Source organism: Lampetra planeri, chromosome 21 (assembly GCF_965212315.1).
Source record: "Lampetra planeri chromosome 21, kcLamPlan1.2.h2, whole genome shotgun sequence".
Lineage (NCBI taxonomy): Eukaryota > Metazoa > Chordata > Hyperoartia > Petromyzontiformes > Petromyzontidae > Lampetra > Lampetra planeri.
Window position 1 is genome coordinate 9,536,186 of NC_136127.1, and position 24,971 is coordinate 9,561,156.

At 40.8% G+C, this 24,971-nt stretch overlaps 1 protein-coding gene across 1 annotated transcript in view; it reads left to right on the forward strand.

Annotated features, from left to right (window-relative positions):
- Positions 1 to 3,241: 3,241 nt before the first annotated feature.
- LOC144724651 (puromycin-sensitive aminopeptidase-like) overlaps positions 3,242 to 24,971 on the forward strand; it is a 38,323-nt gene continuing 16,593 nt past the window's right edge. The window contains exons 1-12 of the mRNA XM_078603949.1: positions 3,242 to 3,707; positions 7,552 to 7,636; positions 15,178 to 15,255; positions 16,114 to 16,235; positions 17,210 to 17,317; positions 19,166 to 19,381; positions 20,731 to 20,827; positions 20,972 to 21,005; positions 21,541 to 21,655; positions 21,832 to 21,996; positions 22,682 to 22,786; positions 24,640 to 24,700. Of these exons, the coding sequence (XP_078460075.1) occupies positions 3,585 to 3,707; positions 7,552 to 7,636; positions 15,178 to 15,255; positions 16,114 to 16,235; positions 17,210 to 17,317; positions 19,166 to 19,381; positions 20,731 to 20,827; positions 20,972 to 21,005; positions 21,541 to 21,655; positions 21,832 to 21,996; positions 22,682 to 22,786; positions 24,640 to 24,700 (1,309 nt within the window). The 5' untranslated portion in view covers positions 3,242 to 3,584. The remainder of the gene's footprint in view (positions 3,708 to 7,551; positions 7,637 to 15,177; positions 15,256 to 16,113; positions 16,236 to 17,209; positions 17,318 to 19,165; positions 19,382 to 20,730; positions 20,828 to 20,971; positions 21,006 to 21,540; positions 21,656 to 21,831; positions 21,997 to 22,681; positions 22,787 to 24,639; positions 24,701 to 24,971) is intronic.

Genomic DNA, 24,971 nt, shown 5'->3' on the forward strand with positions numbered 1-24,971 from the left:
TTGTTTGTTAATAGTATATAAAAAATAAAATATCATTGTACACTGGGTTTCCAACAATAATTAAAAGAAATAACTCGGTTCATTCAATCGAAAGTGTGTTCATACAATTTAACCAGTTACCAAAACAGTATTGTCTCACTCTTTCCTGCAGTCACGAAAGCTTCGAATCTAGTATTGTGTCTCTTTCACCACCCACAACTGGCACTCTGTGGTTGATGGTGAGTAATGCATTTTTTATAACTATCATTCTTTGATTGTAACTGTATGAAAATTAATAGGAATTCGTCACTTTTAGCTTATTTTGAGCTGAATTATATTCATTACATGTACGTCCCAACATTTTTTTGGGAAAAACACAATGGACCTATCAAGGTCCAGAGAGAAAAATGTGGGTTCCCATTACATATTGGCTGGAAGCCACTTTTCGATTTAAAGCTTTCGTGACTGCAGGGATTCATCTTCTTGGTTCTTTCGGTAAAGTCACGTAGAAGGGAAAAAAAAAAGATATTATTTATTATATTATGATATTATTTGATTATGTTTTATTTTTATTATTTCCCTTCTACGTGACTTTACCGAAAGAACCAAGAAGATGGAAGCCACTTATATACTTGGGGAGGGGTTCTTGAGTTTAGCTTAAGGCCCCCGCCCCACACTTTCCCTGGTAAGGCCTGGACGTATTCATTTTATCCAGACCATAAGTAGAATGTTTATTTGGAAGGATGTGTAGGTTTTATCTGTCCTATACATTTTGCAGAAAACGTTTAGTTAAATGGTAACTTATTCGTAAAAAATTGGATGAAACCCAGTAATAGTCTGTTAATTGCATCATAGTGTGTCATAAATCAAACTGTGTATGCGTCGTACTTAAAAGTGTAGGACTAAAACTCTGTGGTGGCGTTGTGATTAATTTCCCAGTTCATTGTCACGTAAAAAATGGAGGCCTTTAGTTAAAACGAACATTTATCTGGCAGGCTGTTATATAAATATACACACGCATGCTAATTAGTCACATTGCACGCTTGTAATTACACTGAGAGAATAAGGAACATATGGCTCATGCACGACGTTGGTGATGGAATGACAGCCAATTAAGAGACCGTATCGAAGAGTATGACCGCTGCAGGGATGGAGTAATAAAATCAGTTCGGGTGCAGGAGCTAGATGGATGTTTGCATTGTGTGGCCGCGAGAGATTGCAACGACTTGGAAGAGGCCTCCATCCAACAGTGGATATATCAAGATGATAATGAGTCCATGTAGCACACACAAGTGCAGCACATAAATGGGGTGAATGTGTGTCAAGCCAGGGACGCAGTGATTGTGGGTGTCGTATGTGTCCAGGCACTCCCAAAGTTTTTTTTAAGTATTAAATTTGCAGTGCAGGTCAAAGTCAGTACTAGATATATAGTTTTGCAACAGTGCTCAATGATAGCATTAGCAAATCACAAGTCACTGCATCTGAAAGTAAGAAAACCAATAATCAGCGAGTATGACACTGTAGGATCACTTGCCCATGTGTATGCAATGATAACCTCAATTTAGTCTAATGCTTTCACTTAATTTTACGATTAATGTTTTAAAAATAATTTGACCAAGCCATCTTACAGGACATTTTATTTCTTTATTTTATTGTTTTATTTTATTGTATTCCTTTGTAATTTTGCAGGATTCAGGTCACTCTCATGCAAAGGACACTCCCTATCTTGGGTCTCTGAGTGTTCAAACTGGTTCACAAAAAAGTATAAATTGTAAACCAAAAATGTGTAATGATATTCGTTGCTAGGTTTGATTTGTTAAACATATCCGTTAAAAAAATTCGACGCCGTTAATTAAACTTGCTTATTATAATCCTCAATGATCGACAACGTTTAATGATTAAATGTAAAAATGTGCAAACCAACGTAATATGTTTAAAAACTTAAAATGATTTAACGGGTCCATAATTAAGGACATTAGGTTACGATTAGCACGGTTGGCTACGTACGCTGCGAAATGTTGAACATGGATGCATGTTGAGTTATAAATGCTCTTGATACGTGCATTGTCTTTGTGCTGTTCGCCTTTTGGCGTTCTTTGGTCTGACACTGGTGAGACTGGGCCCTAAAGAAGGCTGTCTGATGTAGGCCAATCAGTTTCAAAGACAATGCAAATGTCAGAGTTTGTTTCAATGTTCGTGTTGTTCATGCAGACTTGATTCTTTGCAAAAGGTTTATATTTGTTGTTTGAACATCTTAACACCTGTTTTATTGCCAGAAAGGGTAAAACCTATTCTTATTTTTCATACATTGATTCTGGAGAAAAGGGTCACCATTATTTACATATATGCATATGGAAATATTGAGGATATATTAATTACGTTTAATGAAACACTTTGTCGACTTTTGAACGTACGTATTTTCAGTATAAATAAATCAAACGTAGCAACAAAAATATGCCCACACTTTTAACGTATACCTCTCGACACATACGGTTTACCCGTATTCTTGTCCGGGGAAATTGAGTTTGTATGTCCATACGGCGTACAGCCGTTTCAGTACGGGCAAAAAAAAGTGTATTTCTCCCTTGTGATGGGACTTTGTAGGATGAACGTTGAAATTTACAAGGGCAAGAGGTGACCAGCAAGGTCTGAATTGGTCTGTAATAAGGTCGGCACTGATAAGGGATTGACAGGTATGTAGTGTATAGTAGTATTGTATAGTGTAGTGTATAGTGGAGTGTATAGGATGAACTTTGAGATGTTAAAGGGCATGGGGTGACCAGCAAGGTCTGAATTTGTCTGTAATAGGTTCGGCACTGATAAGAGATTGACAGGTACGTAGTGGTAGTGTATAGTGTAGTGTATAGTGTAGTGTATAGGATGAACTTTGAGATGTTAAAGGACACGGGGTGACCAACAAAGTCTGAATTAGTCTGTAATAAGGTAGGCACTGATAAGGGATTGACAGGTATGCAGTGGTAGTGTATAGTGTAGTGTATAGTGGAGTGTATAGTGTAGTGTATAGTGTAGTGTATAGGATGAACTTTGAGATGTTAAAGGGCAAGGGGGTGACCAACAAAGTCTGAATTTGTCCGTAATAGGGTCGGCACTGATAAGAGATTGACATTGTGTAAGTAATAAAGGCCCCCCTCCCCTCGATCTTTCCCCAAAGAGTGACCGGCCAGCCCACCAAACCCAATTCCCATCATTGCCGTCCACCACTTGGAGGCGCCACTGCACCTCCAAATCACTCTCCTCTCTCGTCTCTGTTGATCGCTGCTTGCGTCCAGTTCCGAGGGGCGTTGGTGGTGCACTTTCACACACGGGAACGACACGGACACACACAACACAAACACACGGACACTGTGACTCCCCCCAACAGATTGGGGTGGTGTGGGGCAGAAGCGTGGGTTAAAGAGGACGGAGGAAAACCTCGCAAACAAAAGGAGGAGCCACTGGTTAAGGGAGTCCATCGATTGACCGAACCCATTGCGAGCAACACAACGTAACAACAGTCGGCGTACATTAACGCAACACAGACACACACACGGTTAAAAAAAACCCCCACAAAATAGAAATATTTGTAGTCATCATTTAGGTGCAAAATGCCGGAGAAGAGGCAATTCGAGAGGTTGCCGACGGATGTGGTGCCCAAGAACTACGAGCTCGTCCTCAAGCCCGACCTGGCCGAGTTCACGTTCGAAGGCAAGGAGGCGATCGATGTCGAGGTAAAGAGGAGCACCACCACCAACCACAACAACAACCACCACAACAACACCAACCACAACAACACCAACCACAACAACACCAACCACAACCACAACAACCACAACAACACCAACCACAACCACAACAACCACAACAACAACAACCAGCAGCAGCCTCGACACAACCACCACCATCCTCGTCGCTGACCATCGCCACGCCGATCTTTGAATCTTTTATTTCTGCGTACAGTGTCCACTGTGTGTGTGTATATATATACAACTGTACTATATATACACACAACTACTGCAGTCTTATAAATATGTATAAATGTTTGGTGGCTTTCGAGGCGCTCAACGCTCTAACGTGTAAACGTGGGTTGTGTTATTGTTAACGCGTGGGTTGTGTTATTGTTAATGTGTTGTGGTATTGTTAACCTGTTGTGTTATTGTTAACGCGTGGGTTGTGTTATTGTTAATGTGTTGTGGTATTGTTAACCTGTTGTGTTATTGTTAACGCGTGGGTTGTGTTATTGTTAATGTGTTGTGGTATTGTTAACCTGTTGTGTTATTGTTAACGCGTGGGTTGTGTTATTGTTAATGTGTTGTGGTATTGTTAACCTGTTGTGTTATTGTTAACGCGTGGGTTGTGTTATTGTTAATGTGTTGTGGTATTGTTAACCTGTTGTGTTATTGTTAACGCGTGGGTTGTGTTATTGTTAATGTGTTGTGGTATTGTTAACCTGTTGTGTTATTGTTAACGCGTGGGTTGTGTTATTGTTAATGTGTTGTGGTATTGTTAACCTGTTGTGTTATTGTTAACGCGTGGGTTGTGTTATTGTTAATGTGTTGTGGTATTGTTAACCTGTTGTGTTATTGTTAACGCGTGGGTTGTGTTATTGTTAATGTGTTGTGGTATTGTTAACCTGTTGTGTTATTGTTAACGCGTGGGTTGTGTTATTGTTAATGTGTTGTGGTATTGTTAACCTGTTGTGTTATTGTTAACGCGTGGGTTGTGTTATTGTTAATGTGTTGTGGTATTGTTAACCTGTTGTGTTATTGTTAACGCGTGGGTTGTGTTATTGTTAATGTGTTGTGGTATTGTTAACCTGTTGTGTTATTGTTAACGCGTGGGTTGTGTTATTGTTAATGTGTTGTGGTATTGTTAACCTGTTGTGTTATTGTTAACGCGTGGGTTGTGTTATTGTTAATGTGTTGTGGTATTGTTAACCTGTTGTGTTATTGTTAACGCGTGGGTTGTGTTATTGTTAATGTGTTGTGGTATTGTTAACCTGTTGTGTTATTGTTAACGCGTGGGTTGTGTTATTGTTAATGTGTTGTGGTATTGTTAACCTGTTGTGTTATTGTTAACGCGTGGGTTGTGTTATTGTTAATGTGTTGTGGTATTGTTAACCTGTTGTGGTATTGTTAACGCGTGGGTTGTGTTATTGTTAATGTGTTGTGGTATTGTTAACCTGTTGTGTTATTGTTAACGCGTGGGTTGTGTTATTGTTAATGTGTTGTGGTATTGTTAACCTGTTGTGTTATTGTTAACGCGTGTGTTGCATTATAACCATCGTGGTGTGTTGTACTCCAGCTATCGTGTGTATTACTATTAAACTTGTGTGTTGTATTGTTATTCACTTGTACTATTAAACTTGTGTGTTGTATTGTTATTATTATTCACTTCCTTATGTTGTATTAGTGTGTGTTGCATTATTCACAACAATACTTCATCTGGCATACATTAGCAATGCATGAAATGTATTGTCTGCGTTGTATTCACTATATGTGCGTGTTTATATCTTCCTGTGTGTTTAAGTTGTGATTATGCAGTATGATTTGGAGTTTTCCAAATCATGATTTGGAGTTTTCCAAATCATACTGCATAATCACAACTTAAACACACTCCAAATCATACTGTGTATAAGGCGTCTTATTCTACGTGGTTTCATATTTGCTGTCTCAAGCACAATGCATTACTTACAATTACGCCACTTACAATGTAATACATAATAATACACAATCTCACAAACTTGTATGGGAATGGACCCAGTTTAACAAAGTTACATTTCTCATTTTGCTTGACATCTCTGTTTTTTTTAAGAAACAGACACCCAAAGCATGTCTCAACGTGGATACATGACTTAGTGCCCTTACAATGTTATAACACGTATTTAATCTGTTAGTAAACACCAGCTTATATAATGTTCGTGGTCTCTAACTTCATGGTTGCTTAGTTGTCTAACGAGTCATTAGTGAAACCTTTTAAAACGGATGTAACAAGTGTTGAATGTTATACTTCCTTGTTTTTTATTTCATTAATTTCTAAGTTCAAAATAGTACTGTACATGGTTTTAGTGTGTTGCTATATATTGAACTATAGATTTGACGTGTGAGTAGTTCGTTGGTTATGGATAATAGTCAATACTTTTGTTGGAATTTAAATAAGAGACGTAGTTATTGGCGTTGGCATGTGAATACAACTACTGCAATAAGTAAACACTTAACAAGTTTGCCTCTGTATCGCCGAATGGAATGATTAGAGTCAAGTTTCTAATAACTCGAACCTTTATAAACATTAAAGTGTCTTAGCAAATCTGCTTGCCTTGTCCGAACATTTTAAAGTTGTACAAACTGTGGATCACAAAGTTGTGGTCATGTTTTTCATTTCAAGTATTTGAACGTTTTTTCTCCCTTTCAAATAACAGGAATTGAAAGCGTTCACCATCACAATACAGTAAAGCTGATGCTATTCATATAGATTTATGAGATAAGCATATTTGTTTAAACCAAAAGTGTACAATGAGTGTTCATGGTACAACTTTATCCAAATCCATGGTGATAAGATAATTAACAGACTACGTGTTATCCATCACTGCACACACAACCACAATTCCCCCACATTCAATACTATTTGCCTACTGTACTATTGTGTTAAAGTATATTTTTCTATCTCCACTTGGAACTGCACCGTGAACATTTTTTTTTTAACTGCAAACTTTACGATTTTAAGGACATTCATAATGTAAACTACGTTATAACACTGTACATGGGTTCACACAGTGACATATAATAGCATGGTTGGTTATGGGCCCTATAATACAAGGAAGTAAATGGGGGGATCCCCATTTCAACTTCTTACACCCCCCATTAACGTGGACACCAATGCTTTGGTGGGCCCCAGTTGTCGAGCTGCGGTTCCCAACGCACTCGAAACACACAGACTGTCTGCAACAAGGGATAGCTTATGCCACTGTTTGGAATATAAAAAAGCCAGACATTTTGCAAGGCGCGCTAACACATTCCTGCGGAGGGAGCTGGTAGGAACGTTGGGTTGCTCGGTCAATGGCCACGGTCAACGGCGGCGTGGTGTATTCCGCAAATATGGCCGACTGTGAGGGCGGGCACAAGCCGGCGTGAGTAGGTTAAACGTTGAGTTTTATAAGGGCACCACGAGATGACCAGCCCCTCCCCACCCAGCCCTATCCCTCCCACCCAGCCCCTCCCCAGCCAGCCCCATCCCTCCCACCCCCCACCCAGCCCCTCCCCTCCCACCCCCCACCCAGCCCCTCCCCACCCAGCCCCACCCCTATCACCCCCCACCCAGCCCCACCCCTCCCACCCCCACCCAGCCCCACCCAGCCACTCCCCACCCAGCCCCTCCCCACCCTCCCCACCCAGCCCCTCCCCACCCTCCCCTCTCCACCCAGCCCCACCCCTCCCACTTTTGGATGCAGGACGGACGGACACAATAATCCCCTGTGGGCTGGTGTAACCAGGAGGTTCTTACCAGTATAAACTCTCTTGTTTTTCTCTCCCCATCCACCCTCATAACTGCACCCCTCCCCACCCCCGCATTCCGAAGGTGAAGCAGTCTACTGGACAGATTGTCATGAACTGTGCTGATATTGACATTATCAGTGCAAGCTTCTGCCATCAAGGTGGAAAAGGTATTTGCAAAATTTCACTTTTTTTTATTAAAGAGTGACAGCACTGGGGATGTTGAGGGGGTGTGTAGGCTGTATGTGTGTGTTTGTGTTTGCACGTGTAATGCCTGTTTTACTTGGCAATGCGAAACCAAGTATCCGAATGAGCAAAGACCCGAGGCACTTGCATCACATCACCATAGTTTAAAAGCCAGAGTCACATACTTCATTCACTAGGGATTCCAGTAAGCGTGATAAATTGCTTTTTCGAATCAAAATGTATTATTCGTATACGTGTATAAACTTTCATCAGCTGAGTTTTATCCACTGCTAGATAAAGGGCTGCCAAAAGTGACACTATTCATGATCCTGCGATGCCACTATCCATTTTTTGTCCTGCCACATGAGTTATTCTCATGACTCCATGCTCCGTGGTGGTTGTCTCAATGGTTGCAATCCCTCCCCTGGCTGCTACTCCATTACCAGTCTTGTCCATCGGCACTGAAGCCTTTTGGCCAATGTTATGCAGATAATGGCTCAGACTTTTGTTTGGTCTCTGACCCATGTGACCCTCTTTCTCTTGCTCAGTATAATTCCCCAGCATGCTTCTCTGGTCATGCTTCATATCACACTTTTCAGCTTCTGTTCCATTTTCATTGTGGGTGTGCAAGTTTCTGTGCGCAGCAGATATTATGTAGTGATTGTTTGCTAAAACAACAAAAAATTACCCGGAGGGACACGACTATTAAATGCGACCGAATGTGTTATTGAGCAATTTACCTTTTTCCATTTGTTTTATATGTAATGGCTGCTATTGCCATCGGATGCTGTGACTAATTTACTTCAAATGATTATTATGATTCAAATCTCTCCTGTTGATTTCCCCCCCAAAAAAATAGTTGGCAATGAATAGCACTTACACGTATTAAAATCTCAATTGAAAACCAGTAATTTTCTAAACGTAGCTCTCAGCTGTGTTTTTGGGACATTATTGTTCTCGGACATCAAGTGCTTGCTCCGGAAGAAATACTGAATAGTGTACTCAGAACTGAAATGTCCAACATCGCGCTGAACAATACGTAGTGCAACCTGAAAACAGCCACGAAAACTTAAGCATTACATTTCTAAACACTTTCCCAAAGCCATACACTAACAGACAGCTGAACTATGGGGCACTGTGTTTATGCTCGGGTTTGACAAAAACAAATCTTCCTAAATTCGTATTCCAGCTGCTCTGTCGTTTGTTAGGTGCACTTAATGCTGTAATGTGTTCAGTATTTTTCCGTATTGCTCTTGCTAAGTTTATTGGACTCTAATGGTAGTAATATACTGAACTTTGGGCTTCTTGTTTTTCCTTCATGTTGGAAATTGCAATAAATCACTCAGTGCAGTCATGTGTTCCATGTTATTATGAAAAAAATTGCTTCCTAAAATTTATCGCTGGTTTAAAAATGTTTCCACTTCTGCCAACTGAGATTATGCGTTGAACTCAAAATCTATTGTTCTGCTTTGCTCATGCTATATTCATCTTTGATAAGATTAAAACTGCGTATTTGATCTCACCAGATAATGCTTATCTGCATTTTATATAATTGTACTTAATACATGCATGGCCCTTTGTTAATTCACTCATGAAAGTCTCGCCACACCGTGTCGGTCGTTGGGGTGGTCTGACCATACTTCAATGCTGGTTAGTGTGTGTTGGTGAAGTGGGGGCCAAAGGTTGGCTTAAATATCACTCGCCACTGATGTTAGTCATGGTCGGTGTCAGATAATGTTTCCCCTCTGAATATTTGTTCCCCCAGAAAATATTGGTTCCCCTTCTGAGTATGTAAAGCCCAGTTTATATAACAATCTTTCTTTGCATGTAACTATGTCCTTGCATTTTAAACTAAAACCAACATTTTAGACCACTTTTCTAAGTTATTTGTGAAACAGGAGCTCCACCTGCATGCATTTTTATAATGGACCACAATGAATATGACACAGCCCACTGATGACAACTATTATCCATTACCCTCAGGATACAAATATTCGCCACATATTACATGTGTTCTTTGGGCAACAAATATCTCTGAGCTGATATTTGTAGACACACCGGGAATCAAACTCTGGTCGCTGAGTGCATAGGGTTCATAGCGCCATGGTTTTTTAACGACTGCATTACAACCTACCATCTTCATCTCCCCTTATTGACTACTATATTTACCCAAGAATGTCAGTGTGTAACGCGCGTGACGTCACTCCACGTCGACCAGGCCCCCTCATTAATAGTCATGAACAGTAACGTAAAGCTTTCGTGACTGCAGGAATTCGTATTCTTTGGGTTTTTCGGTAAAGTCACGTAGATAGGTTTAAAGAAATAACAAAATTAACAAAAAACTACGACGTTTCGATCGCAACACAAGCGATCGTCATCAGGAAAAGGGGGTTAGCTTCTAAAGACAACTGTTTATAAAGGTTTGAAATGGGCGTAGTCCAAATGTCAGCAGCCAATGTTAATGTAAGTGGTGGTCAGCGACTGCGGCGGTGGTGGGTATTCTACCAATCAAAGAGCTGCCAGGTAAACATTAGCATGCTAATGTAAGATCGCCAAGTATCTTCCACGGTGAGCGCGTGCCAAAGTGGCTATGTTAACATATGCTAGTGGTGGAAAACCCACCACCGCCGCAGTTGCTGACCACCACTTACATTAACATTGGCTGCTGACATTTGGGCTACACCCATTTCAATCCTTTATAAACAGTTGTCTTCAGACGCTAACCCCCCTTTTCCTGCTGACGACCGCTTGTGTTGCGATCGAAACGTCGTAGTTTTTTGTTATTTTTGTTATTTCTTTGAACCTATCTATATGTGACTTTACCGACAAACCCAAAGAATAATCATGAACAGGTTACGTGCTCCACATGGACCCGGCCTTCAATAATCATGAGCAGGTAACATCACTGCACATAGAACAATAATCATGAACAGGTGGGGTCCTCCACATGGACATGGACCCCCCCCCCCGTCATTAATAATCATGTCGGGTGACAGCACGCCACATCGAACAGCCCCCCTCATTAATAATCATAACCAGGTGACGTCCTCCAATTGGACCCCCCCAACATTAATAATCATGAGTGGGTAACGTCACTCGAAATGGGGGTGGGGGGGGCGCCTCCTCCCCCCTCCTCGGCGTCAACTTACAACCCTCACTACAAAGGCAGAAGCCTCACGTCACGTGGTCTCTGTATTGCGCTTGAGACATAGAAGTAAAAAGGACGTCACGATGAACAAGGGATTATAACCTTCAAATGAAATAAGTCTGTGTTACCGCGCCCTTACAAACTGCACACACGAATTGATGCAATGAATATCACGTCGAGGTCTGATTTTTGTTTGCAAGTTTCAGATTTACTGCAATATACCTGTCCTTGGATGGGCAAAAGGCTAGTCTATAGTAATGAAATAAAATATTCGGTCATGTTGACTCTCCTGAGAGATTGAAAAATGTATTAAATTACTAAGCCAGATATGTCCACACTATCTTGCAATATTACCACCTGCTAATGCTCTACGAGTCACACATCTGACACAGCCTAGCATTATCTCGTTCACCAGTTGTTGCAAAGGTTCACTGGGTTCAAGTTAGTGGTGTTTTTTAAAATTAATATTACAGGTGTTATAAACTGTAAATGTAAGGGCCTCCTGCTTCATCGTGGACATGAAAGATCCTGTGATGTCATCCGTAAGCTTAGGCCACTGTGTGCCGGCATCATGGTCCAAATTTTGAAAATCACCAGCAAATTACTCAATTGGAATTATGCTTAGCAGCCAGTGCCCCTTCCTGTGAAAACTTGGCAACTCCCTACTGAAAAATGCATAGTACTCGATGAGGCTTTTCTGGATATTAAACATCATAAGAAAACACAAAGAATATACATTTTTCCATTACCACATCTGATAAAGCACTGCTTTTTATGTGCCTTGACTATGTATTCCTGTTCACAAACGTTGGATAAATACCAGAGACATACTTTAGCCTCAAGTGTAGCCATTTTATAATTGTTAAATTGTGTTACGTGTAACTCCAATTATTGTTTTTCTTTTACTGAATGCCAAGCTGCTGAAAATGTTCCAACAGTTTTCTGCTTTTATACAGTCTCTTTCTCATGCCAAATTTGGAAGTAAGCCTGTAGATTCACTTTCACTCCCTTTACAAACAAAAATAATACTTTCCAGATATGTATTTCTCATGCAACTTGTTTCAAGTGCAGCGTGGGCTCTGCTGCCTGTCCGAGTACATTCCTGCAATTGCTAACTTGAGGCCAACATTTTTAAAAAATCTATTTGACTTTAATCGAAAGTGCAATCATGCAAGGCCTCTTGAGGATAAGTATAGGTACACACTGTCCAGTGGAGAACACTGCCCTCATCACATCACTGCTATGCCTTTTTTTTGTAAAGCCTGAGCTCCTGTAGATGTGGCTCCCAACTCTAGCACTTTGCACTTCCATTTGTGCACATGTTCACACCTTTTATATACCAGACACTGCAAAGTTGTGTCATGTATTGTAATGATCAGTCACATTTCACTTCTGCTGTTTTCCCACAAAAAGTAGTGTCATGTGGCATCGGGTGATGTCACATGCGGCTAAAGTTGTGAAATATATTACATATTTGAAAATCCCAAATATTGGAAATTTTCCTTAAAATTCCAACATTTTTCAATCTAAAACTCATGCATAACAAGTACTGTAACTGTACCTATAACCAAGTCAACCGGAATGCGACTGATCCCATCAGAGCTCGGAAGATTAGTAGAGTTGAGCCTGGATCGCGCTTGGATGGGTGACCATGAATAAAACAGGTTTAGTAGGCATTGTGGACGATAGAGGGCAGTGCACAAAAAGCCATTGTTCTGTACACCCCGCCCACCACCCTACCTTCACCACCCTACCTTCACTACCCTACCTTCACCACCCTCAATATAATCAGTGTGACCAATTACAATGAAATAATGCTCACTGCTGCCTGCACGGCAGGAGGAGCCCTCATCCAGCAATGGATCGATAAATGAGCTGCACATCCACTGTAGAGTTGAGCCTGAATTAGCACGGTTGGCTACATATGGTGCGAAAGAAGTTCTACACATATACTTACATCTGTACGTGTATTTCAGATATCGGTGCTTTTAGAGATTACCTAAATCCAAATTGTATTGTAAATTGTATTTCACGTATATTATTTGTTTATTGGGGTGGGTCTTACGAGAGACAATGGATACATCATATGCATAGCTCATAATGAAACAATTGTCTTAGCGCTACCATTTGAGCACTTGTTTAGAACAACACACAGGTGGCTGGTGACCAGTGCCATTCTATCCTTCACAAATATTTGAAAACGTGAACCTCAGTCCTGTGAGAATAAGGCATTTTAAAGTATAGAGGATTCTTGAACTTGCAAAAAAAACTCCCTTTAGTGGAGGGCAGTGGTTTGAGCAAGCAGTTGCAAGGCTGCAGCTTTACCTACCAAAATATTTCAGTGGGGAACATTATTTTTCGTAAATTATTTTACTTAAAAAAGTGTTATGACAAGTTATTGCCGATCATCAGAATCGCAAAGTCGAATGAAAATCGTTGGTCGTGGCTCCACAAGTTGAGTAATGGCCAGCGCCGGAATTGCTGATGTGTTTTCACTATACAGTGCGATATTTATTTCCAGAGTATACGCAATAGGTTCAAACACTAGATTATGCCAGACTGATTGCAAAGTAGACATTGCGTGCCAAAGTGCCCCATTAAGCAGAGCACGCTTAAATTTATAAATTGCATCTCACATGCAGCATGTGTAAGCATATACTGGACAGAGTAGATAACAGATTAAATATTGCTTATTATATTTTATGTTCAGTTAGCCCATGAACAGATTTTTTTGTAAATTTATTACTCTAGATTGTGTGTTATGTCTTTTAGTACAATAAAGGAAGTTTTTGTGAATATTTTTAACTTGTTTGCCCGTCAAAGGATTGGTGTATTTTGCAGTAAATCTGAAATATTCAATAGAAAAAATGTTCAGCTCATGATTATTGAGTGGGGTGGGGTTGCCCCATGTGGAGTGACGTCACCCGATAATGGTTATTGTGGAGGGGATCGGCATGTTGGAGTGACGTCACCCGCTAATGGTTATTGGGGAGGGGTGCGGCATGTGGAGTGACGTCACCCGCTCATGATTATTAATGAGTGGGGCGGGGTTGCCCCATGTGGTGTGACGTCACCCGTTAATGGTGATTGTGGAGGGGTGCGGCATGTGGAGTGTGTTAGTGTAAATTTCCACGCGGGTATGAATATTAATGAAGGGGGGGGGGGCTCTTTTGTAGTGACGTCACGCACGGGACACATTTTTGGCTTATTATAGTAGTACGATAATACAGTGCACAACAATTCGCCTGCTATTCAAGCACAGGAAAATGTGAATCATCGATTGTAAGATACGTCTTTTTTTGGAAATCTGTTTCCGTTATGTCCAAGACCTCCGCCTATAGCTCTTTACAAAACAAATGGATTACCAATGCACCTCCTTTACGACAATCACTTAGCCACGCATATTTGCATTGAGCAAATTGCTGCAAAGCATGTTCAGCATGCATGTGCGCGAGGCTTTGAACATAATGTGCCCCATTTAAAGGAAACCGTTGAGCAACACAGGGGTTGGTTTCGGCTATGCGAAGGTCTGATTCGGTTTAGCACTGCCAAATCCCTGCCTGGCCCGGAGATCTTTAGTGATTCAGATCACAGCATTAGAAATTATTGAATACGTATTGGCAATTGCTGTTTGTGTGTTTTGTTTTGTGTACAGGCTTCCCATTTCCAGCCCTGACTTTGCAAAGGTCTGGTAACCAATGATATTCTGTATATTTTGGTATTTTTCTTATTTAAATTGTTTGTGCAGTAGCACCTTGTCATACTTTGGTTGCTGAACAAATTGCTGGTCAAAGACATTATTAATGTTTTAGTGAAAAACCTTGTCCCCATTGGACAGTGCCTTATTGTTTGATTTACTGCCAATTGATGTGGTTTTGGATGGTGTGTTTGTTTATTGGCTCTTCCCCGCTGCCAAGCTAATCTAATTTGTTTTCTGCAACTTGTTATGGAATCATCCAGTGCAACAATGGTTAGCCACACTTGTTATTAAATCTTGAGCCATGTTCCTTCCCTTGCCTGCATGTTTTGTAGCTTAAATAAAAGAAATGCATGCCATAGCCTCCCCATCCAGGCTTTAAGAAGAGGTATTTTGTTCAATTAAAATAATGTGTTGTTCTCATCTCCTGTTCTGAGTAGGCAATTTGCTCTGAGTCCTGAGCACTGCTTCCTAGTGGGACAAAATAACCACATTTCTGGCATGCAGTACAGTGTACAGTGCAGCACTGTAAATAAACCAGTTTTTTTCCTGTGCACTTTCAAGCGAAAGCGCCTCCTTCTTTGCAATGGCTGTTGACACTTGATTCATTTCCTCGTTTAAAAAAACACCCATCCTCGCCATTCTTGGCTGTGCCTTTTTTGTTGTTGTCATTTGCACAGAAATCAACGCGTCTGGGTTTAACTATGAGAATCAAGATGAGCGAGTGACTTTGTCCTTTCCCTCTGCCCTGGAGCCAGGTAAAAATAAAACGTGTCAATACTCATTGTAACGCATGCCTTCATCACCCAACATTCGGTGAGCAGTACAGGTTAGCTTCATTAAACCACATCGGTGCATGTCACTGTTTCTGTACGGTACCTTTCGATGGAGTTGTATTTAGGTGCTATGTAAAAACACAAATTTATTCTTCAATAGAATTTTCACCCCAAATCTTGACAATTCGTGAATCTTAATAAGTCATCAAATTCTAAGGAGGAGAGAATAGTTACATGCATGCTTTTACATGGTATTAATTTGTTAAATATCTTTTTAGGTTGGTGATGACACAGTTTTGGCTATCTTGGCATGCTCTACAAAAGCACGCCTCGGTAAATTTGTTAATGCTGAGTTGGCATATGTAAAGTCCCTTTCACATAATGCCATGCTTAGCAATGCCTTCTACAAAATCCCATGCTTGGAAATGTTCTAACAGCTCATGGCACTTGAAAATGTCAAACATTTTTGCAAGACATGCATATGCATCTATTTGATGAATAATATATTTGTTTTGAATATCGGCCCAACAAATGTGTAAATAACACTGCATTAAAGGAAAATAGCATATATATCATATGCAATATGTGTTGAACAACAGGTCTTTATCCTCACAGAGAGATTTTGTTATTTATAGTTACGCACCACTGCCTAAGGCAGTATCACAAAACAAGCTGCAATTTTAACACCGTGGTGTATATAGCGCCTCTAGCGCTTCAAATCGAATGCAAAGAATCGTTTTTAATCGATTAATCGTTATGTGCCTAATTCTCTCTGTGCATAGTTTTTCTGCTGCTGTCACACATTTTGTTGTATACCCTTTGGACCGTCTCCACGAGCAGGACCCGGGAAGCTGAAGCTGGAGTTTGTTGGGGAGTTGAACGACAAACTCAGAGGCTTTTACCGGAGCAAATATGTGGCCCGCTCAGGAGAAATACGCTTTGCTGCCGTCACCCAGTTTGAGGTGAGCTCCCAGCAGTCTAACAAGAAGCTACAGCGTCTCCTCGAAACAACGTTGGTGGATATACCATGTCCTGCATTTGATGGGGTTTTTGGGGGACCGCTAGAAATATAAACGAAAATGTTTCAAAATAGACAGTCGCACTTCCGAAGCTTAGATATTGTAGTCTGCAATGAAATGCTGATTTGTCATTAGCTTTGCATGCTATGTTGAAAATTCATGCAACGTGCAGTCCCAATGGACCTTATTGTGCAGTAACTACTGCAACATTGGAAAATATACGTTCCACAATTAGCTGGTGATTTTCGGTGGTTTCAGCACTATTTTTTTTTTATTTTCAGCTTGACATGTTAAAATGTTCAATACAGCATTGCAAGCTTTACGTCGATGGGCTAAGATTTTATCTTCATGGAAATATTGGGGTTTTGTTAAGAAAATGTATGTACTGTGGCACTCAACCCCTGAATTGGCCTGGTATTTTGAGGCCACACTGTATCTAGCAGGGTGATGGTATTGCAACATAGCATATCTACAGATATATTTAGACACTTGAATTCCTGCATTTATTATATTTTTTATTCCAACACTGCATACATATTCATATTCTTACTGTCTGCAAATGCTAAATATTCAGTCATGTTGTCTTGGAGGTGAGTAGACTATCAAAGGGGGCACGGAAAGCCATAACAACTCTTTGAGTTTTTAAGTAAGGTTGCAAGCTCAAATTATATTTGGGAAACAGTGGTTCAACAATGCACTATGAACCAAGTGATCATACCCAGCCAAAGCTAACAACAGTGGACACTTAATTGCACCAAGCATGGTTCTTATGCGTTATTAGCACTTCGATTTGTAGTGCACAGGAGGCACGGTATAAGTAATAAATTATTATTATAATCTGTTTTCATCTCTATGTAGATAAGCTGCTGCTGTTTTAGTTTTCTGACCTGGTACGTGTGTGTATGTGTGTTGCGCAGCCAACGGATGCACGGAGAGCATTTCCCTGCTGGGATGAGCCAGCTATCAAGGCGACCTTTGACCTGTCCCTTATCGTGCCCCGTGACCGCGTAGCATTGTCCAATATGGTAGGAGAGGGTAATCACTCAACCATCCATCTTGTCCATCCATCCATCTTTCTGCATGGGCACTGCTTACAGCGACGCCCTTCACGACAGCATTTATTTTCGCTGCGATGACACGCTTTGCTGCTATATATATACATGGCCATCTGGGATGCATTGCTCGCCTTTTTTCAACATGCTCACCCCCTGCGGTAGACTTGAGAGAGCAGATGTAAAATTGCAATGGCCATGGCCAGTGTTAACTAAGGCAAGGTGCCCAAAGGGGCCTAGTGAGCAGGGGGCGAGAGTGCAGCTTGGGTCAGGGAGGATGGTGGCGAGTCCTAAGCAAGTTCCTAGCAGCCAATGGAATCGCGGCTCGCTGATTAGTGAAAACAGCTGCAATGCCACACACCCCATTTCATGTAGGCTGTTGTCAGCAAGCTTTGCTTTCCATTACCCTTACAGCCACTGGCCTGACATCTCGGCAGGCATATTTCTTCCATGAACCATTTTATGTAAAAAAAAATATAGTATGACATAGCAAAAAATAAATGGTTTTATGTCAGGCCTCAAAACATGGTTCTTTCACCAGGAATTTTCAAAGTGAGCGTGGATTAGAAAATTGAATGATGTAAATGGTCGAATGCTGTGTGTTTCATATTTGAGTGCAGTATGATGGTAGGGTCGCTATGAACTTGGCCACTTAAGTTAGATTCCTGGCCAAAGTTAACATCTGTGGCAAGTGATATCTGAAACGGTCCTGGTTCCCCTTTCACCAATTCACACAGATTAGCATGGTCAAGCATGGAAAAAAACAAAAACCTCATGACCAACACGGCATGGCGAGGCTTTAATCCAGCAGTGGATTGACCAAGTTCTGTGAAGTAATGATGACGTATACACTATGCTTATTTTAAGATGCCTCAGTAAATTTTCAACACGTTTTATTAGAATTAAATGAATGCGGGCTGTTTAGGAACAAATGCACTGGTCTTTTAACTTTGCTTATTACTGCAGTGAATGTCAATCAACGTGCATTAAGCCTCGTGCAACTTGCCAGCAAGAAGCCTAACACGATATTGCACATGACAGATCTTACAGTGGCTTAATGGCACTGGCTTATTAGATAGACCTTTATTTAAAAAAAACTATGCATTCAGAGAGTGTAACAATGTTAAAAATTCCACTTTAAAATCTAAATAAAATATGAACTAAGGTTTGTTTTAAATTCAAGTATGACTCGTAAAGAAATCTGGATTTTATTGTAATTCCAATGCCTGTGGCCAAATCTCCCGGAATGTGGCTGATCTCATCAGATCTTGGAAGCTAAGCATGTGTGAACCTGGATAGTGTTTGATTAGATGAGGGGAGCAGAGGGCAGTCCAGCATAACACTTTGTTGTGCTGCTATTATGCATCTGTTTCTCGCCTTCAATAACCTGCACTTCTTCCAGTAGTGGATTGACGAAGGGCTCTGGATGAAGAGCTTTGTAAACACTCTAAAGACCAACTTAGACCAGTGTGTATTTTTCCGTATTCATGGCAGGAGTTAACCAGTTCGGCATTGTGTTTTCAGGTTGCACGTCGCATTGTTTGGCATGATGTCTCACGTTTGGCTTAATGTGTTGGGAGCTTTTTCGGGAATTGAATCTTAAAAGCTCCCAGCACGTGGAGGGAAATGTCAAACAACAATCATGCCAAACAACACGGTACAACCCGAAAACGCATTTGAGAGCTCTACAGCACAGGGAACCAGTGCAGTAGGAAGTAACTAGTTCTATTGCAGGGATCATGTTGATTGACAAAAGCCACTTAGGTCGTGGGTCACACACACACACATGTGCTGCCTTGCTTCTCTCTCTGCCGTTCACAGCAAGAGATCAAGCGCGTGCCTCAAGATGATGAACAGGGCAGCTCCGGCGAGAGCCTGGTGCGTGTGACGTTTGCCCGCTCGCCCATTATGTCCACCTACCTGGTGGCATTCGTGGTGGGCGAGTTTGACTTTGTCGAGGCGCAGTCGTCCGATGGAGTGCTGGTGCGCGTCTACGCACCACTGGGCAAGGCCGAGCATGGCCGCTTCGCGCTGCAGGTGTGTACATTGGAAACTGTAAATCAAAAGTGAGGACTGCTGCGTTCATCATCATTACAATTATATTCTTGGTTCTTTTGGTAAAGTCACGTAGAAATTTTTTTTTTTATTGGTTTATATTTTTATTATTTTATTATTTCCCTTCTACGTGACTTTACCGAAAGAACCAATAATATGAATCCCTGCAGTCACGAAAGCTTTAAATCATCATTACAATTGTCAGATATTTTGAGTCCACTGCTGCATGAAGGCTTCTCTAAGCTGTTATGATCCTACGATGCGAAAACCTTATCTTAATTTATATAGCACCTTAAACAAGGCGCGTTACAGAGAATCAAGAATGGTACATATGAATGTAATGGTGGAGGTGAGTGGAATGAAATAGATGAAGCAATGGTGGCGAACCTGTGATGCGTGAATTTGGTAAAAGCAAAATTGAAGACGGTATATGATGAATGGATTGAATGAATGCGGAACGAGTGTTCGCCTCATAATGAGAATATGAAGAGGGAACAGTAACGGTCGTGGTTGAGGGGAGATTAAGGAGTCGTGAAGTGAGCTCGGAAAAATAATTGAGTTTGAGTGAGAACTGGAAAATAGTGAGGGAAGGTGACTGTTTAATGTGGAGGGGAAGTTTGTTTCCAGTGAAGGGTGGCAAGAAGTGAAAAAGAGCAAAAGCGTGGAATGAGCGCAAGGAGAAAGAGGACAGAGAGGAACAGCAAAGATTCAGAACGTAGAGGGCGAGAAAGCACATAGATACAAGTTTGGCAAGATATGGTGGGCCAAGACCATGAAGGGATTTGTAGACCAGGGTGAGGAATTTGAACAGACAACTGTAGCACACAGAGCCAGTGCATTTGCGCGAGGAGGGTCGAGGTATGGGAATTGTAGGAAAGGTTGAATATGATATGAGCAGAGTAGTTTTTTGGATTTGTTGAATCCACCTAGCACCTGCACACGAGCTGATTTCATCGGCACATCTCTGGTGCAGATGTACTCTTGGGTGCCTCCCCTCCGTTGGCTGCCACTCCATTGTTATTGTCGATCACTGGCCATCATCTCTTCTAGCGATGTGTCCTGCGAAGTTCACTTACATTCTCAACAGTCAGATCGATGTGCGTTCTCTTATCCATGTGTTATACTTTGTCTCTTCGTATAAATCTAAGTATCTCTGTGTTTATTTTTAATACTTTTTATTTTTGTTCCATCTTCTTTATTATTGACCATGTTTTGGAACCATAAGTCATAGTTAAATGGCACTGATTAAACACCTTCTGTGTAATGTTGGAGATACACTTGCAAACAGGTGGATTTGCCGTACGGTGTTGTATTCCCTTCTTTTCTTACAGGTTGCCACCAAGACACTACCTTTCTACAAGGACTACTTTGATGTTCCCTACCCACTTCCCAAGATTGACCTGATTGCAGTGGCAGACTTTGCAACAGGTTGGTAATGGTCTCTAATTATGTACTGAATGCTGCTTTTAAATAAATAAATACATTCATATTTTAAAACAGGCTGTTTTGGTCGAATAGTATGTGGCAATGACATTTTAATGTGGGATGTGTGTGATTTTGTTTGTCTCTCAGGTGCCATGGAAAACTGGGGACTGGTCACCTATAGGTACAATGCTTTTATGAATGTAATTCCAATGATGTCCACAGTTACTGATGTAATTCCTCAGTTTTATTCCCAAGGATTTAGAAGCAATATTTTTCAAAAGGCTTTTCCAACAAGCACCTATGTGCTCAGTTCCAGTCATTGACTCTGCTGCTGCTGCTCAGCTGAATACAGTGCTACTTTCATGAGCCTCTCCTTGTCATTGGTTTCCCATAGGGCAATGCACATATTCTGTTGGGGATCGTGTGTGTACATAATAGCATGAGAAACTTTCTCCTGCTCTCCGTCATCCCGGAGCCAAATGTCTTGTGAGGCTAGGGTTATCACGGTTTCATTTCGACGCGATAGAGCAAATAGCCAAGCACCACCTGCACTGTGAGGCAACCCACATTGGCTCGGCTCGGATGTTCCAGTGGATAAAGAGGGTGTTAGAAACGTCTTAAGCCCTACGGTGTGGTTGCCTTGTTTTTGTTTCACAGAGGATGCTGTTTGATGTCTGATTGACACAGCTGTTTACGGTGTTCGCGATATGTGACAGGGAGCTGGCTCTGCTCGTTGATCCAAAGAACTCATCAGCCGAGGCCAAGCAGAAGGTGGCCCTCGTTGTGGGGCACGAGCTGGCCCACCAATGGTTTGGAAACCTCGTTACGATGGTACGCGACGACACAGACAATTCCCCGTTGTAACTTGACAGCGCCTACCTGAAAAATGCGTGCTACCAATGTTGTAATTTTCGATTTAAAGCTTTCGTGACTGCAGGGATTCATCTTCTTGGTTCCTTCGGTAAAGTCACGTAGAAGGGAAATAATGTTGTAATGTCGCTTCTCAGGAATGGTGGACGCACCTGTGGCTGAACGAGGGCTTTGCCTCCTGGATTGAATACCTGTGTGTGGACCACTGCTTTCCCGAGTTTGACATCTGGACACAGTTTGTTTCCACGGACTACGCTCCCGCCCTGGAGCTGGATGCCCTTGACAACAGCCACCCCATCGAGGTACCTTTTGATGTGTCGCAAATGTAGATGCCGTCATTTTGCTTAACAATAAAGGTGCACCAATGCATTGATGAACATGTATTAATATTTTGATTTAAAGCTTTCGTGACTGCAGGGATTCATATTCTTGGTTCTTTCGTTAATGTCACGTAGAAGGGAAATAATAAAGTAATAAAAATATACAACAAAATAATAATTTTATTATTTTATTATTTCCCTTCTACGTGAGAACCAAGAATACGTATTAATATGCTAATGATGTATTTTCATAAAATCATAGGTGTGTGTGTCAATTTAATTTTTTTGTATGTTGCGTGTAATCAGATCATGTGGCCTCAGCAGCTACTTAGTTTTAACAATGCAGCGAATTGTAAGGAGGAGAATCGTTACAGGCCTACTTTACAACAACTCACGTAAAAAAAAGATCTCACGAATCACCAGCAGCAGTTTTTCTGATGTTTATTTTATTCTACTTGAAAATTGATGTCAAAAGAAAAAACATAATTATAATAAAATTAGCCTCCAGCTTCAAGAAAAACTATATATTCGAGTACATGTGAGCACTGCATATTTTACCAATTTTCTTAACTTATTTTTTGTGTTTACATCTTGTGTACCCGTAGGTTATTCAACACACACAGCACAAACATTGATAGTTTATTGTCTTGTGTTGTGATCATTTCAGGTACCTGTCGGTCACCCATCGGAGGTGGATGAAATTTTTGATACCATCTCCTACAGCAAGGGCGCGTCAGTCATCCGCATGCTACACAACTACATTGGGGATACGGTCAGAAGCTTCAATTTTTCCCCCAAAACCCCTGTACACTTAATTGTCACATGTCTCTGGAGGTGAGCAGTTGTCTCGGGTCACAGCACTGAGCTGACACTGCTCAAGAGCCTGGGTTTGAATCCAACCACAGCCACCCATAATTAAACTGGGTTATCAAGTGTAGCAAGTTCATTAATGCTTTGAGTCCAGTTGCCAATGATTAGAACAACTAAAAACCACATAAATGTAATTTTAATTGATATAACTTAAGTCCACTTTGAGATTAAAAATTTCCATAAATCTGTTGACCATGTCATAAATGTATCTCTTTAGCAGGGTATTAGGGAATATTTATTCCCAATTGTGTGGATAAATAGGGTCAATTGAAAGGAATGCAGAGGTTGTTCTGATGTCTCTCTCCAAGGGCCATTCTCTAATTGGATTAATTTTAATCTGGTGTGACGTGATTCCGATCTCACAATTTTAATAAAATGGGAAAAAGAAAATAATGTTTAAAAAACTCCATAATATAGTAGCAATGCACAAGTTCAGTTTAGATATATCGTACGGTTTGCTTATGCCAAGGCTGGAAATACTTTACCATGATTCATTTTGTGTTTCTAAACTGCTGCCAAAGAATTCGCCGAATATTTATTTGAAGGTTCACAACCAAACATTTGCTAATGATGTTACTTTAAGAGTGTTTTAAACATAACACATTTAATGGCTTCTCGTTGGGCGCACACCTGCTGTCATTAGTAAAGAAAACACTGAGTGAGCCGCACTGAACGTGTGAACGCTCCACATTCCATCGCTACACATTCCATCACTCGTGGAGGTTTTTTTTATAGTCTTGAAGGAATATGTTTATTTTTTGTTGGGTATAAGGCAGAGTTTTGGAAACTAGTTGGTAATTTTAAAACTATGATAATAGGTTTTTCCCGTTTTTTCTGCCAACAAAATAGATGTTAAGATGTTAAAACACCAAACTGAAACCTTTTACAAGGAATCATGTCTGCATTAACCACTGTTTGTGGTCAGAATACAAACAAAAAACATACTCTGATAATATCTGCATTGTCCTTGAAATTGATTGGCAGAAAAAAGGGGAAAAACCTATTATCATATTTTGGTACTGGCAAAGGAGGTCCCATGATGTAGAATTTTTTCACGAAAACTCTTTTGAACGCTGGATGTTTTTTATTTGTATGTATTTTAGCATTCCCACAACCACTTAAATGTAGACCTATTCGCACGGTTGGCTACGTGCAGCGCAAAATAATTTCAACATCCATACATACATCCTGGCCCAGTTTGGAAACTGGTTCAAGTGATCACAGCGCAGATCGCCAAAACAGCCTCATCGGACTCTCTACCTCTTCTCTCTTGCCCATTCTCTTCCCTTCCCTTGCCCCTTCACTCCTTCCCATCCCTCCCCTACCCTTTTGTGATCCCTTAAGTACCCTCTTTCGCGATCACTCATTTCTCAACCCTTGCACGCCCCTGCCATCGAAATAGTCGTAGTGTGTCAACGTTTTTTTTTACTACATCAAGCGGCTTGTGTGAAGGCGCTCTACAAATATAAAATCATCAACCTCCAATGCAGAAAAAGTAACTGTCTTAAAACACCTACACAAAAACATATGAATGAGTCAGTGCTCAATGTATTTGCTCTGATGAGCCATTGAATAAAACGTCACACCTATTTAACATTATTTTAAAGGCATTGTTATTGATGAATAGTTTTTATTTGTTCCGGAGGTAGATGCTCATTCATTCAGTGATTGTCTCCTGGAAAATCAGCTTTGTGTTAGGTTTGTTTTAATTTCTTAGAGTAAAACCATCACGCTCATATGTGTTTTTCTTTATAGGACTTCCGAAAAGGAATGCATCTGTACCTGACAAAGTTTCAGTACAAAAATGCAGCCACACGTAAGTTCTCCCGCAGCAGGTTTAACTTTATTTTAACTTGTATCATGCTGTCGAGCTGGAATTCTTAGTCTATTAAGTTGGTTTATTGAATCGTTTTTTTTACTTCAAACAAAAATGTGCACTGTGGGTACAAAACTGGCATATTTTTTCTGTTGTGATGGATTGTCTCATCATTGACAGATTTGAATTAAAGTTATACTCGACTTTTTACCAAATTACATTTGCTTCTTTATTTGCAGTTTGCCCTGCTCGCCATCTTCGCATGGGATAC